Here is a 15207-nt window from a genome sequence, read left to right on the forward strand (position 1 = left end):
TGACATAGCGCACACTGAAAAATCAATTTCTTTTTAAACAAGGAACTGTTACACAATGTTTTACAGACATTTTAGCTGTTAGAGCATATTCTATTAAAAAAAACCCTTGTGATGTCACCAAACATTGCAAGTGGAAATAAAACACGTGACGCATTGTACAGAAAGTCTAAACATCTGCAGCCACTTACGTTCCCAGACGGAGCCGTGCTACAGAGCGGATGTGGTGAATTACCGTTGGATATACCAGCCTTCAGCACACAAGAGATGGTGATGAGGGATAAGACTTAGTTTGACCTGTGCCATTGTCCAAGTATAACTGACATTCTAGCTGGGTTTCAAGGGATCTTTCCTGCCTTATCCCAAAGCCAGAAATTATCTCACCACAGATGGTTTGCATAAAAGACAGTTACACTGAACAGGAAAATGCACAAAATAGGAAAAATGGAGAACAAGAAGATCTCAAAAAACAGCTGCTGTCCAAGAGCATAAATAGAAATAAATCTCTTTTAGCAGGGTAAAGAAATAAACTATTCCAGTTTCTATTTGTCTGGTCAGAATACAGTTAAGTTGATGAACAACTATTTTTTAATGATCATCTTTTTGTTGTCTTTCAGCTCAGTGTCCACATTCCTGAGTCTTAAGTTTTGTCTCTTAAAAGGGGAATGACTAAAGAAGTGCTTCATTTCTGAAACGATGCAACACACTGAGGAGATCCAGGACATTTGTCACGCAGCTGTGGCATCTGAGGGGTAGCTAACATGAGCACACATGGCCCCCCTTGTGCTTTTGCTCTGAAAATACTTATTTGCTGTTTGTTTTGTAGGTAAGCTCCAAATGAATGTCCTTTCTTTCAGGACACTTGCAACAGTGCAAACATCACAGTCCCACAAATGTAAAACCCGTAGAAGCCCCTGAGGAAAGCAGGGTCATCGCCGTCTGAATGCACGTGATATTCTCCAAGCATTGGGCTCCTCATAGCGATTGTACAGGGGTTCCAGCCGCTGCTGCTTTTTCTGTTTGCTCAGCTTGGTGGGATCAGAAACCTTGAAGAAAGCTGGTGCAAATTCCACCAGCCAGCGAGGATCAATAGTCGTCACTTCACGCATATATTCCTTGGTGGTCAGCACCAGTTCATGATACACCACCCTGTGAAAAGGGACAGCAACTTTGGAAATTAGTTTTCCCAAACAGAAGAGACAAGGCAAGGGCTGCAGTATCTAAGCTTGCCTCTTTACCTCCATTTCACACTCCTCCAGCATAAGGCTCCTTATAAGCTCCAACACAGGCTCCAAAAGAACCATCCAGAAAAGCTATCTACTTTTTCCTCTACTAATTTGCCAATACTCTTCAGCATAGAACTATTTCATTCCATTTAAAACAAATCCTTCTCTCCCTGCTCCCTCCCCATCTCAGCACTCCGTGTTTCAAACTCACTTTCACGGTACAGAGACACAGAACTGCAGGCTTCTGGCCTGGCCTTAGCTCAACCAGCAAGCCTCACCTCTCCACAGGCACTGATTTTAGCAGCAGAAAGAGCCAAAAGCAGACTTGAAACTTTCCTCATTCTGCTCATTGCTGAGAAAGCAGCAGCCTATACTTGGATCTATACTCCACAAATAATGCCCACTACAATCTTTCTAGCTATAAAGTCTGAACTGAAATAGAAAATTGCATGATGTTCTGTTCCTTACCATTCCGGCTGCCTGTTGAAGAGAGCACTGGATGGGTGGATATAGACTACTTGTTGATCAATGAGTGTACGATAACCTTCCTGGGGATCCTTCTTCGCTGCATTTCGGAAGAAGCCGCTACAGATGGCCTTCTGGACTCGAACTGTTGCCTTGCCACAGGATACCACATCCAGCTTGTGCCTGCCAGAGAAGAGTTCAAGAGAAATATAAGTTGAGTGCTCCGGATTTGGGCGCAGCTACCAATATCAGATTAGCAAATTTTGTTTAGCTAATACAGCGTAAGGTAACTAAGAAAACAAAGTTACTACTTGTCCTTCTTGACGTGCTCACCTGTCCATAATGCCCAACATCTGCTTGCGGATGTCCTGTGCCCTGCGTAAGGATCGGGCCTGGATAAAATTTTCATAGCACCAGGGATTTGAAAACTTATTGTTCTTCCAGGAATTGTACACAGCCAGCAGAGTCAGGTGGTCGCCTTCTGTCTGATGGAACTTGGCTTTCTTCTGATCAGCAAGTGCTTGTTTATCCTAACACATAAAATATGTATCGATCAGGTATCTACGTTGTGGAGACAACCCTTGTGCAACATAAAGAAGGACACGGGCTCCTTGTCACTCAAACCGTGACTTTCTAAGTCTACCAAGAAACAGATGATATAAGATTGAGAAGACAATAGAAAATTTTGAGTGGTGAGTGACTAAGGACCCAGTGATGAGAACCTAAACGTCACTGGGATTGCTCTAAGCCAAAACCAAGCCTGTATGAAAGGAAAGCCTAGAACCGTTCTTGCAAAGAGAGACCTCATGTAGACTCTCCTAAAGACTCTCTCATGGATGACAAGGAACTGACCAGAAAAGATTAATAACTTCTTTTTTCTTTTTACTGATACTTTTTATTTGATTTCATAAATGTCCATATTTTTGAAAGGACATTTCAAAGTAAATGGCTCATTTATACTGTAGGAAGTATATGCATGCATTGAATTAGCTAGCTTTTTACTGCTCTAGAAGCAACCTCAAATTCCTCATCAACAAAGGTGCTGAAGCAGTAGCTGTGACCCTATTGACCTACCCACCCTCTCCTCACTTCTCCAATCTGCAGATAAAACATAAATCAAACACTGTGGTTACATGAATGAAAAGTAAAGTCAACAGACTAAACTGCAGCAGGTCATCATAAGCAAGAAATAATGGATTCAAGAAGAGTCTGCTGTTGAGGAATCCTACCACAGCCTGCTGCTCGCTGACTTAAAAGAAATCAGCACAGGATAGCACCGCCAGGAAGAAATACCTTCTGTGTATCGGAAAATGACAAAGGCATTCTGAACGTCAGAGCTAGGACTGACTTGGTTTAGGGTTGTATGTGTTTACTGGGAAATGCAAAACAGAATGGGAGACAGAATTCTAACTTCCATCTTCCCATCTGCAAAGAAACTACCAACATCCACAGCTACAGGGCGTTCAACCAAAAGGTGCATCAGAAATGTAACATATGAGCACAGTCTAACCAGGTCTGTTTTGGCAAATATGGCCACACTCTAACACCTGAAGCGGGCACACGAAAACCCACCCCAACTGTAACACTGCTGCTTCTTCGCCGCATTCCTTACCTTTGGCCTGTAGAACACGTTCTGTACGGACAGCATGGAGACTATTGTCAACATTTCCTCACTGCATCCCAGATGTACAGACATGATCAACATCTTACACAACATAGGCTCCAAGGGGAATTCTGCCATCTGCAAGAAACCTGTTTCAGGGTACCCTGCAACATCTTGGAAAAAGTCTTGAGTTCTCTCAGTGCAAAAGAGAGCAATGCCCTTTCTTCCAGCTTCCTTTCCAAAGCAGTGTGCTTTACCCAGAATAACTTTACTCAACATGAAACAAATTATTTGTCCATATTCACTACCACAAGAATATCCCCATATTTACAGGAAATTTTTAGACATTAATAAAAGTAACCTTATGAATAAGGAGAAATAATAGCAGTTCCTTAAAAAGTAGAAGATACGTAACTATGGTAAGTGAAAAGCTACCAATAAAACACAAGAGAATAACAGGAAAAGGAAACCAACAGCGCTAGGCAGCTCCTTATACAACTACTCTCATATCACCTCCTAAATAACTGGAGCCCAGCCAATGCTAAGAAATACTCTATTTTGCCTACCCTGCGGCCAAGTCGAGTGAGCAGTCCCTCATCATCCAGAGCTCCCAGGGTGTACAGCTGCTCCATGGCAGTTATGAGAGTTTCCATTGGGGGAGCATCCATAAAGTCAAAGGAGAGCAAATCGTTGATGCCCATAGCCTGAACAGAGGGAGTTAAAACATTGAGAAGGAAGACAAACTCCAGCTGGAGATAAACAGCCATCAAGCACTGAGGCCCTACAGAACTTCGAGCAACCCTAGCCTCCTGTCCTTACCCTGACTGTAACCTCAGTCACAACATGGCTGCATTTCTACACTTGAGATAGTCCACATTAGCCCATGGCTTTCACCCCCCATGCAGTCTACCAGTTCGCTTCTCTGGTACTGTTCCATACTTCCCTCCAGCAAGATGATTCAACCGAGGAGACGCATAGGCTAAACGCTGGTTTTGAAGATTTCCTGCCTTGTAAACCAGTGTGGCTTGACAGCTCCAACAGACACTAAATATGTTTCCATCCTTCCCCTTGTTCCCAGAAAGGGAGAAAGAGGCAGCAACTTCCCCAGCTGCTACGTACTGGGTTAGATCCAATTTGCGGACTCCCAGAGGGATTGTACACATTTCAAAGATGCTTATGTTTGGAAATCACAAATCGCTCTGCAACAGTGTGTCTTATCTGTTCACAACATAAAGGTTCCTTACATAGGAAATGTGTACTGCCCGTAAGACCCCTGTTTCTCAAACCTCCTGCAGCTAACTGCTCTGTGCAGCTGAGACTTGTAATTGGGTGGACATTCAACATCATAATCCTCAACAGAAAAACGCAGGAGCGAGCTCAGTACCGGAGAACTGCATTTGATGCAGTCTCCCTTCCAAAATACCTCTGTTCACCAGAAGGATTTAAAATTACACAAGTACTTCATGAGGCTCAAAGGCAGCGACTCATTCATTGAAACACTTATGATTGTGTTGGCTTGCTACAAGTTGGTGAAATACTCACCTTCAGGGAAAGTACTGTACTGGCCAAATTCGTTCTCTGGATTTCAGGCACATTGGTGGTTAGCATTTCATCTCGATAAGCACGCTCTGTATACAACCTATAGCATTTTCCTGGTCCTGTTCTTCCAGCCCTTCCTGCTCGCTGCTTTGCTTGAGCCTACAGGTAACAAGGCACCTCAATGAACAGGGAGAATCAGGCACAGGTGAAGACAAGTAAAATAAAATGATTCGTTATTCACACTTCTACTTGTATTAATAAAGAGAGATTTCCAATACGACCCAGGAAAGTATGTATTCCTTAGGCACAGCCTCAAGGAGTCTCAGGGAGTTATCAAAAATGTGGTTTTATCATTGCCTCACTTTGCTTCCATATGCTTGGACACCACATCATCAAGATACACGTTACCAGCAGAGGGGGGGAAAAAAAAAAAAAGTCAAAACACAGAATGCTTACCTGTGAAATTGGTGTAACAACCAGCTGGTCAATTCCAGTCTTGGAATTATAAACTTTCTGCTTCACAAAGCCAGGATCAACTACATAATATATTCCATCAATAGTCAAAGACGTCTCAGCAATGTTAGTGGCGATGACAACCTGCAAACGACAGTGTGACTCAGTACCAGTTCTGTCTCTGGCTGCCAAGCCAACCACGCTGCTCAGCTTAAACCAGTCACCCTACACGATACGAGCAGTTTGTTATGAACACAACTACTACCATTTAACATCAAAACCAAAACTTGTCTTCACAGAGGAACAGAAATAAGTGTTATTTACAGTCAAAGATGGACAGGTTTTAAGTATCTGCATTTGTTTTAGACTTGGGCAATAAGGGAAAAGAGCATGATAAAATTCATAATTAAAAGCAAGAGAAGTTTGTAAGCAGACTGCACTGACTTCAGGGAGAATTTTTGCCTATCACTCAAACACAGTCCATATCTAGAGAATAATTTTCCAGAGAATGTATCTTAGACATTCATTAGCTGTTTGGTAAGAAATTTACATCCATCCAACAGGAACTGCATTTAGATTTCACTGAAGTTAACATCCTTTAAAGGCAGCATTAAAAGAAACAACAAGAACATCCCACACAAAGGTTTGCTACATCAGATGTTTTTACGTATGTTTTTCAAAGGCTTAGCTAACAGGTATAGGTATGTACGCAACCAAAACCATGCTCTAAAAGCCACCTTTTCTCCAAAACTACATCATTTTGTCTGAAGTTGTAACTAACAGAATTAGAAGTGCTAAAAAAAAAAAAAAAGAGAGACTATAATTAGCAGTGTAATATTCTCCACTATTAAAATGTATCAGCAGAAGATGAAGTCATACTTAGCAGAAATTACCTTTCTGCTTCCTGGTGGGGCTGGGTCAAAGATCCTGGTTTGCATTTCACTGGGTAAAGCCGAATATACTGGTAGGATAATTAACTCTGGAACATCAGGTCCTAGAGATTTCATCCTCTCATAGAGGATTTCACAGGCAGTGTCAATCTCTTCCTGACCAGTCAGAAACACCAAAATGTCACCTACACAGGAAGTAAATTAAAACATCCACAAAATCAATTCTGTTTAGTACAACTCCTGCATTACCACATTTCCATCCCTCACTTTTTCCATTTAAACCAGAGGATCCCCAACTTTTGCTAGGCCCTAGGCAACAACTCTTAGCCAGAACCAACATACTTCAGTCTTTCACTCCTTTTTCAGTATTTTATTCACTGTATTTGCAAACAATAAAGGATAGTGCTGAGAGCATTTTGCTCATGTTACTAATTCATGATCCATGACTTACAGAAAGACCTTGCTCATAGGTATTAGAGTCCTTAAATCACCAGTCACCCTAGACTGTTCTTCACTCACCTGGTGGCTCTGTTAAGTGGATCTGCATTACTGTAATCAGACTGGCATCCAAATAATCTGTCTCTGGCTCTTTTGTGTACAGAATTTCTACTGGGTATGTTCTGCCAGGAATCGTGAAGATTGGCGCTTCATAGAAATACTGAGAGAATTTCACAGCATCCAGCGTTGCTGACGTCACAATCAGCTTCATATCCTGCCGTTTCTGCACTGTCTAAAGCAGGACAGAAAGTTCTCAAGTCATTTATTGCCTTTGGGATTATTAACATATGGCACTTCACTTAAGTCAGAGAAATACGATCAGTAACATTAGGCATTTCGATTTCTGAGAGGCAGCTCATTCCAGTATCCAGAATTTCAAACAACTGACCATTAAGGTCACATTGGAAACCTTTCTTAGCAGCACTGATCACAGAAAGCCTTTGTCAGAGAAGGAAGAGCAAAGCCAGAACACTCCTCTCCTCCCTCATCATTATGAGCACCCTGGACTTCCAGTTCTCATTGCTTCTGCTGAGTTTTGCTTGCTCTGTCTTCACACAAATCCTTAGGGGCATTTGCTTTGTTTCAGAAGAGACTCTTAGAGCACACAAATGGACTTGACTCGCGTGACCTCGCCTCTCCCTGTGCACTCCTACTCATATGTAGCATACAGAGGACACTGAAGCAACAAAAATGAAACACCACATTACCTTCTTCAGGAGTCCAAAGAGCACATCTGTATGTATGGTCCTCTCATGGGCTTCATCCAGCATGATAATGGCATACTGAGTCAGATCAGGATCTATCAAGCACTCCCTCAGTAACATACCATCTGTCATGTATTTGATAACAGTTTCAGGGCTAGTGCAGTCTTCAAATCGAATGGTGTAGCCAACCTAGAAAGAAGAGTTGCACTGAAACTGAAGCTACAGAATTAAGTTATTGGCACCATTAATTCCCAGTTTGATTATTCTGCAAGTTCATTTTAGAGCCTATAAGGGAACAGACACATGGACACACAAGCAAACTAGCTACAGAACTGGTTTTTCCTACTTTTCCTCATGCTTATTTTGGCATCTTTTTCAAAACGGAAATTCACCTCTTGTCCCAGGCAGCAACCAAATTCCTCTGACACCCTCTTTGCAACAGACATTGCAGCCACTCTGCGAGGCTGAGTACATCCAATCTTTCCTCTTGACGTATACCCCGCCTCAGCCAGGTACTGGGTAATCTGTGTTGTTTTCCCAGATCCTGTCTCTCCAATAACAATCAGAATCTGGTTGTCGTGCACAGCCTAGAAAAGATCACAACAGATACACCTGTCAAAATTTAAGAACAAAAAAAACCCAACCCAAACAAAAAACCAACACAGTATATCAAGGACTAGACTGAGCAGCTACTGCTCTTCATCCAGTTGACCCAGACCAAAAAATCATACAAATGTTCTTACTGGTCATGTTAGCAAACTGCTTAACCATTTAGCTGACTCATCCCTTGCCGACATGATCCTAGTTTCAGTTTTGACTTACCTCAATAAACATTTGGCTCTTTATTAAAATACATAGGTATGCAAGATCCTTTAAAATAATTATTCTGAACTATAGTTCCGAATTTAAAATTATGAACTGGCTATTCACCTGTTAACAAGCTAAATCCAGAATATTTATTTATTTTAAATTACTGCTTGCTCAAATAAGAATGCCATTTCGAGAGTCTTACTTGTATCAGCTGCTCCTTCAGTCTGAAGATAGGGAGGCTCTCTCTCTGCTCAATGATGGAAAGCTGGGTCTTCTTACCGTAAGAAGCTTTGTTGCCACCGAACGCATGTTTCTTCCACTCCGGGATATCATTTGGCATCATCCCAATACCTCGCATGTTTGCAGCTATTTGTCTTCCATCCACTAGAAAAGAAACAAATTCACCATTACGTTTAGGTTCACACAGCACAGACCCTGATGACACCGCTCCTACTATTCCATCATCTGTGCCTTCAACACGGGTGTGTTTAAGTATTTTTAAAGTTCTACATGTATACCCCCCCATGACATTAATTTCCATGTAAAAAAATTGCTTCACCATCCATTGCACCTTTCAGCAATGCATCCTTGACGGATAGCAAGATGTACCTGTACATTTCCCCCGACGTTCCTATTTCCACTCCAGTGAGAACGCACTACTTCTTCGCCTTGCTTTTAAAAGCGCGGCAGACAAACACAATCTCAAGACGTTTCTCCTGGGTTGCTCAACTATCGCAAACAAAGGCACAGTTCACGCCCAGATGTGTTCAAACGTACCGTCAGGGAGAGGATCCACCCAGTGTGTGTTGAGTCCCATCGGGATAGAATCCATCTCTGCTTCTCTCTGGGCTTGTTTAAGTTCTCGTCTTTCTTTAGCTAAAGCACTCTGCATCATTGCAGCCTGGGACAAGGAACCATCTGGATTCTGGAAAGCAAAAAAATTTAAGATTTCGAGCATTCATAGTCCTTCAATTATCTGTCATCACTCTCCTTTAGAAGTCTCTTCTGAAGATGCTTTAAGAGACGTTAACTTTTTATCTATTTGATTTCCAGTATACTTCCATTAGCCCAGCTAGCCTCATGAACTTCCATGTCCAGTCAGAAGGATTATGGGCACAACCAATGAAAAATAAGCATTTCACTACTACCTTCTACTTTCAAAAGGTAAGAAAAAGTAGAACAGAGAATGTTCTAACACACACGTGAAACAGTTGCTGCTGCAGGTTAATGCGCATTTTGGTCCTATTATTTCACTTCACTGTCACCAGTTAATAAATCAGCTTTGTAAGTAAAGAAAGAATCTTCAGTTCAGTGGTAATGTTTTTCAGGGCTCTTGGTAATGTCCAGGTGGAAAACTGGTTGTTAAAACTCCCAAATGTTTATTTAATTAAATCAAGTACATTGGTTTTAGTCCCGGAAATCTCTTACCTTTACTATTTTGATGGGACTCATATCCATGCTCTGTTTAGTATGACCTCGAAGGAATGGTGGCTCTTCTTCAACTAACTCAATCTCAAGGTCTTCATCTAAAATTCACACAGGACAATTTTTATAGAACAGTTAAACAAGTTCTTTCAGGTACATAAGAGTACCTCTTCAAATGGTGCTTCCTGTGCATTCTTGATTGTGATGCAATTGGATAGTTTTAGAAGTGAAAAAAAAAATAAAAAGAATGCACAGACAGGGCATATCCAAATGTCACTAACAGTAAAGGTAGAGCAACCTTAGCTCCAAATGTTTAAGATGATATTGAATTGTGAGATGCTTCACCTCCACTTATATCATCTTTTTTCAAACCTAAACGCTTCCAGAAACACAAGGAATTTAGAACAACAATAAGATTACTTGAAAGTACTACCTTCTTCATCATCAACTTTAGGAAGAATCCCAGTCTCCTCATCAAAGTCAGGAAACTCTTCCTTGGAGAGCACATTAGCTGCAATCATCTAGGTACAGAACGAATACAACATGAATTTGTCCCCATGAGGAACACAACACACACCTACCAGGTCTCCATTCTAATGCAATTTTGAAACTCGTAAAACAGGAACAAAGGAATGTTGTGATTTCAGAAGGAATGGTCCTACACTCTGGCACAAGTCTCCAAGCAATTAGTCTTTTTGCTATTCTAAATACTAGCAGTGTGACACAGCTGGCTTACGCACGGCAGGACTGCACTGACAATCAAATACCACCTACGTGGCACTGGATAAAGATTGTGATCCCCCGGTCAGACTGATCTCTGGAGGTTCTCTGGTCCAACCTTCTGCTCAAAGTAGGGCTCATTTCACAGCCAGAACTAAGCTAGAAGTCCCAAATCAAAAGGCAGCAGCAATTTAGAGGTAAGGAAAAAGTTACAATCAATCAAGGAGCTGCACTCTAGTTTATGAAACTCCCCATCAATCTTTATTGACTGACACCCTATTTCCCCGAATACAAAACACACCTGTTTTATTTCCCATTTCTCTGGGTCCGAAATTCGGGTGAGGCGTTTCCGTTCAAGGCTATCATCTTCCACCTCTGGAGCATTCACTAGGGACAGGTGACTTGGTCTGTCTGGGTTTCTCATAGAGGTTTCTTCATTGGTTTCTCCAACCAGGTTTCTCCTCCGATTTGGGTTCAAGTCTTCCCCAGTGTCTTGATCAACATCCTACATTAGATTGATTAATCAATCAGCTCTACCTATATTGCAATTCTCCTCATCTATTAACACTGGTGCTTTCTCTAACACGAGAAAAAGCAGAGTATATTTCTCAGAGAGACTACTGCCAACAACAGCCCATACACAGAAAATGCTAATTTTGCACGCTTTTTTGTTTTCCAGCTCATGTCATGAGGTAAGTACACGCCAAGGCCTGGAACACTCTACTCTGCCTTGGCAACAGCAGCGATTTCACTTAAAATGAAACGCTTCTCTCATACTGAAAAGGGAAGACAAACACAGCAACAGCCTGAGGTTTGCCTTGCCACTTAGTTAACGCATCAAGTAAATAACTCGTTAGGAATGTTACCTCAAAACAAGAATCTACAGAAATAAGTAAAAAATAATAGGTCACTTAAATACAGAAGAGTAAGTCAATTTGTTTAACTCCCAGACGAAGGGAAGGGTTATGTATTAGTTTTCACCAAAAAGAGCAAAAAAATAGCAGAGAGGGGCATAATCTTTAAAAATGTTGGCACCGCAAACTCTATCATAAGCACTACAGAACGTCTTCCATACCTTCATGCTCAGGCTGGTTTTGGATCCAGTAAAGGACAACACTTTGACTTTTACTCTTTGTCCTTTGCTCACAACATCGGCCACATTGGCAACCCGTCCTTCTCGCCGAAGCTCGGAGATGTGGACCAAGCCCTCCCAGCGCTTCCTGTAGGTCAAACAGAGGAGCATGAGATGTTTTACATTACTCTGGCAGTCCTTCAGAGTCTGGAATATTTTTTTACCAACTGATTGATTGTGTACTCTCATAAACTGTTTTTTATAAAGAGAACATTCTCTGCTATCAAATTTATTTTTCTGAAACAGACCTTTGTTTTGGCCTCAAATCCTGACACACCTATTGGAGCCCCACAACCTCCTTAAGGCAGCAGTGGAAAAGGGAACTCGGATGGAACAGTACCAGATCCACTGTGAACATCAGAACGTACCTTAGTCCCTCCAGCTGCACAAAGCATCCAAACTGCATGATACTCGTGACTTTGCCGTTGTAAATGTCTCCAATGGAAGGCTCCTCAGGCGGCGGACGGTCTACGTGCTTGTCTCTCCATCTCTCATTGCTCTTCTCAATATACTTCTCTCGATCCTTACGGTTCCTACTGGGACTCTGACTTCTGCTCCTTGACCGGTATCTGGATTTTCCTCTGTTCTTATCCCGCGTCCTAGAACGAGACCTAGAGCGAGATCTGTGCCTTCGCTTCCTGTCTCTGCTGCGACTTCGGCTCCTCTTCTTTTTCTTTGCCCTAACAAACAAACAAACATTACACATTTGCAGTGAAATTCCACATGAGAACAGAGCGAGCCAGCAACACCAACTGCCAACACCCATCCCTCAAAGACATACTGGAAACCTACCGGTGGTCACTGCTCCTTTGCTTGCCCTGCCTGCCTGCACAAGGCATCAGAGCTTCAAGTTCTTTAAGTGCATCAGCTGCCACTTTCACATCATCTTCATCCAGCATATTCTGCAAGAACAGAGAACCATTCTGTAAGAAGGTGGATTAAAAGTCTGCCACAGAGAATTAAACTACAGAAAGGATAACCACATGCATATCTATTTACAAAGAATGTCACACAAAAAAAATCAGAATACGTGACAGACAAAAATAAATACATACAGCTGCCCCTCTATTTTGCCACAATATTGAGATGATTTGCTTTTATATAAAAGACAGCTTCATTTCAACACCTCCAGTCCTTGCAGAAATATAAAATGCGAGTCTATCATAGCATCTAGATGTCCAAAATTTCCATCTAGTTTGTAAACTATTGTTACTTTGACCATTATGTAAGAAAGACCAGGCTACAAATTTTGTGTCACAAGAGTCTCATCTTCCAGGTATTCTGCAAAACAGTATCAACATGGCAACTGCTGTAACAGCTATTCCTGACAACCACAGGGAATAATACCAGTCTTCTGCCTTTCGTACTCCATAGACAGCTTTTACCCATGCATCAGCAGGAGACACTCACATTAACGTGTGAAAAAATGAAACTAAGGAAAAAAAAAAAAGAGTTTTCACATACTCACAAAAGAAACATGAAATTATGACCTTACCCTGATATTGGGATTGTCTGGCCTGCAAAGGGCTGGAAACAATTCCTTCAACTTTTCCTTCTCCGATTTGGGTTTGACAACTGTGTCTGATTTTGAGATTTAAAACAAAACAAAAAAAATTTAGAAGAGCTAACAATTCACTCTTGTTTTTTTCTGTAACTGAATACAAAGTCTAACTTTCATCTGAAGGCAAAGGTTGATACAGGTTTTACAGAGATTCAATGTGGAGATTACGACGTTACCTTCTTACAAATAAAACTGTAAACATCCCTGAAACACACAAAGACTCTACCCAGGGCACCCCGCACGTTTCAGTGCCTGAACAGCTGTGCTGACCCACCGCTACCAACAGCGACGCTCCCACCGCAGCAGCGACACGGCGCAGAGTCTCGCTTGGCAGCACTAGAACAGCAACTACAGCAACGTCCCCCGGCACGGCCGCGAGCGGCGAGCGACCGAGAGCTTCGTTCGCCCGTTTACACCGGACTCTAAGGGAGACAGGACTACGTGTACCTTTGCTCGTAGATGGTTTTGGTGGAGGCCGCATTGTCTGTATGAGACGCAGCAAATTACTGATAAGAGAATCCTGAAAAATTTAATAAAATACTTTAATCTAGGAAATGACTGCAACACTGTTTTTCATTATTAGAAGGCAAAAGCGAGGGCTTATTAGCAGGACAAAAAAAAGCTTAATTCTGAAGATGCAGGTTGATTTTTAGAAAATACCGCTGGACTTCATGTACATCCTAAAAAGATTACGAAGTTGAATCTGAAAATGATTATGATGATTCCAGTTAAGTTACTTTTCTACTTGTTGTTTTTAATCATCTATTTAATCCAACCACAGTTACTTCTGAGGAACTCGTGAACCCAGCATCTAAGTATCATAAAAAGACTTACAACGTTTGCCTTTGTGAAAAGGTGTTTCTTCCATATTTTCAATAAGACAATAAGCAGTTCAAGTCCTCAGAAGGATGTAATCTTTTGCAAAGATTACAGAAGTTTTTTTAAAAAAATAAGAGGGAGGAAGCAGCTTGGCTTGATGAGACAGTAATACTTAAAAGCTAATTACTGCATAGTTCTCCAACTGAAGAAAGCCAATGATGATTCCTCGCACCTCTCTAACCCAAAAAGCTCTATAAAACGTACCAGAAGGGGAACCGCTAAGGAACGTTCGGATCTCACCTACCGTGAACTCGGCACCGTTCTTTAGAAGAACCGCTTTAAACGTGTCGAACGTCGTGTTCTTCTCGGCGAGGTTTATCACGAACTCGGCTGCGGAGACACCGCGGAGAGCCCGTGAGGACGAACGGCCAACGGGCGGCACGAACGCCGCGCGCTGGCACAAGAGCTGCTCTCCCGGCGCCCCCCGAGCCCGGCCGCCCCCCGAGCCCGGCCCCGGAGCCCCCGGCCCGAAGCGCTCCCTCCCTCGCGCCGCGCCAAGCGGCTTTCGCAGGGAAGCGGGAGGTTCTTCCCGAACCGGCACAGCCCCTTCGCAAACCGCGCGGCCGCCGCGCCCCGGGAGCCCGGCCCCGCTCACCCAGGTCCTTGTCGTTGATGCCCAGGTGGTTGTCCAGCTCCGTGCACACCTTGGAGACCAGCGACAGGTACTCGAGCTTGGCCAGCTCCTCCAGCGCCACCGCGTCCGCCATCGCGCCGCCGCCCACCGCGCACGCGCACACCCAGCACCACTTCCGCATCCGGGGCGCGACGGAAGCGGTGACCTGCGCGCGCGCGCGCTGACCATAGAGAGGGCGGAGGGTACCAGAACGACCCGTGCCTGGGGCCACTCTGTGACACCACTCTGTGACTGGTGGCGGACCAGGAGGCCCGCTGCCGGCAGGGCGGGGAGCGCGCCGCCGGAGAACAGCTGTACGGACAGCCGGAACCGGGGCGGGAGCGAAGCACAGCGGAGTCAGCAACACGGCAAACACAAAAAGCTCCGCAGAGGTGTGACGAGCAGGAGCATGTCAGAACGGGACACGGAGCTGCGGCGTTCCGGCTTCGGGAGGGAGCTGAGGAGTCACCACGGCGGAGCGCTCCCCATGGGTGTGTAAGCGAGGGGCAGCACCGCGACAGCTCTGTAAGAGGTGCTGCTTTAAGGCGCATGGTTTGAAGGCAGGATCAAAGACTTTCCTCAATAGTCTTCAACTGTTCTGATGCTTTGGTTCTGTCCTTCAGGGGGACAGATGCAGGAAAATGCTGAACTGCTGATGAAAATTTTAGTCCAACAACTCCCAGCCTCCTGTT

General features: G+C 43.4%; 1 protein-coding gene across 1 annotated transcript; it reads right to left on the minus strand.

Annotated features, from left to right (window-relative positions):
* DHX8 (DEAH-box helicase 8) lies at positions 1 to 14657 on the minus strand. The gene is made up of 23 exons (XM_086626397.1): positions 14498 to 14657; positions 14147 to 14232; positions 13471 to 13543; positions 12958 to 13043; positions 12255 to 12364; positions 11831 to 12142; positions 11406 to 11550; positions 10632 to 10835; positions 10044 to 10131; positions 9614 to 9711; positions 8963 to 9110; positions 8388 to 8569; positions 7768 to 7962; positions 7379 to 7564; positions 6693 to 6903; positions 6177 to 6358; positions 5287 to 5427; positions 4834 to 4989; positions 3858 to 3995; positions 3301 to 3429; positions 2022 to 2218; positions 1692 to 1871; positions 1 to 1146 (listed from the first exon to the last, which is right to left on the minus strand). Exons 1-23 carry the CDS (start codon positions 14655 to 14657, stop codon positions 927 to 929), a joined length of 3627 nt encoding a protein of 1208 aa, XP_086482523.1. The 3' UTR covers positions 1 to 926.
* Between the last annotated feature and the right edge of the window lie 550 nt (positions 14658 to 15207).

The sequence above is a fragment of the Tauraco erythrolophus genome, chromosome 25 (genome assembly GCF_009769465.1).
Source record: "Tauraco erythrolophus isolate bTauEry1 chromosome 25, bTauEry1.pri, whole genome shotgun sequence".
Taxonomy (NCBI): Eukaryota; Metazoa; Chordata; class Aves; order Musophagiformes; family Musophagidae; genus Tauraco; species Tauraco erythrolophus.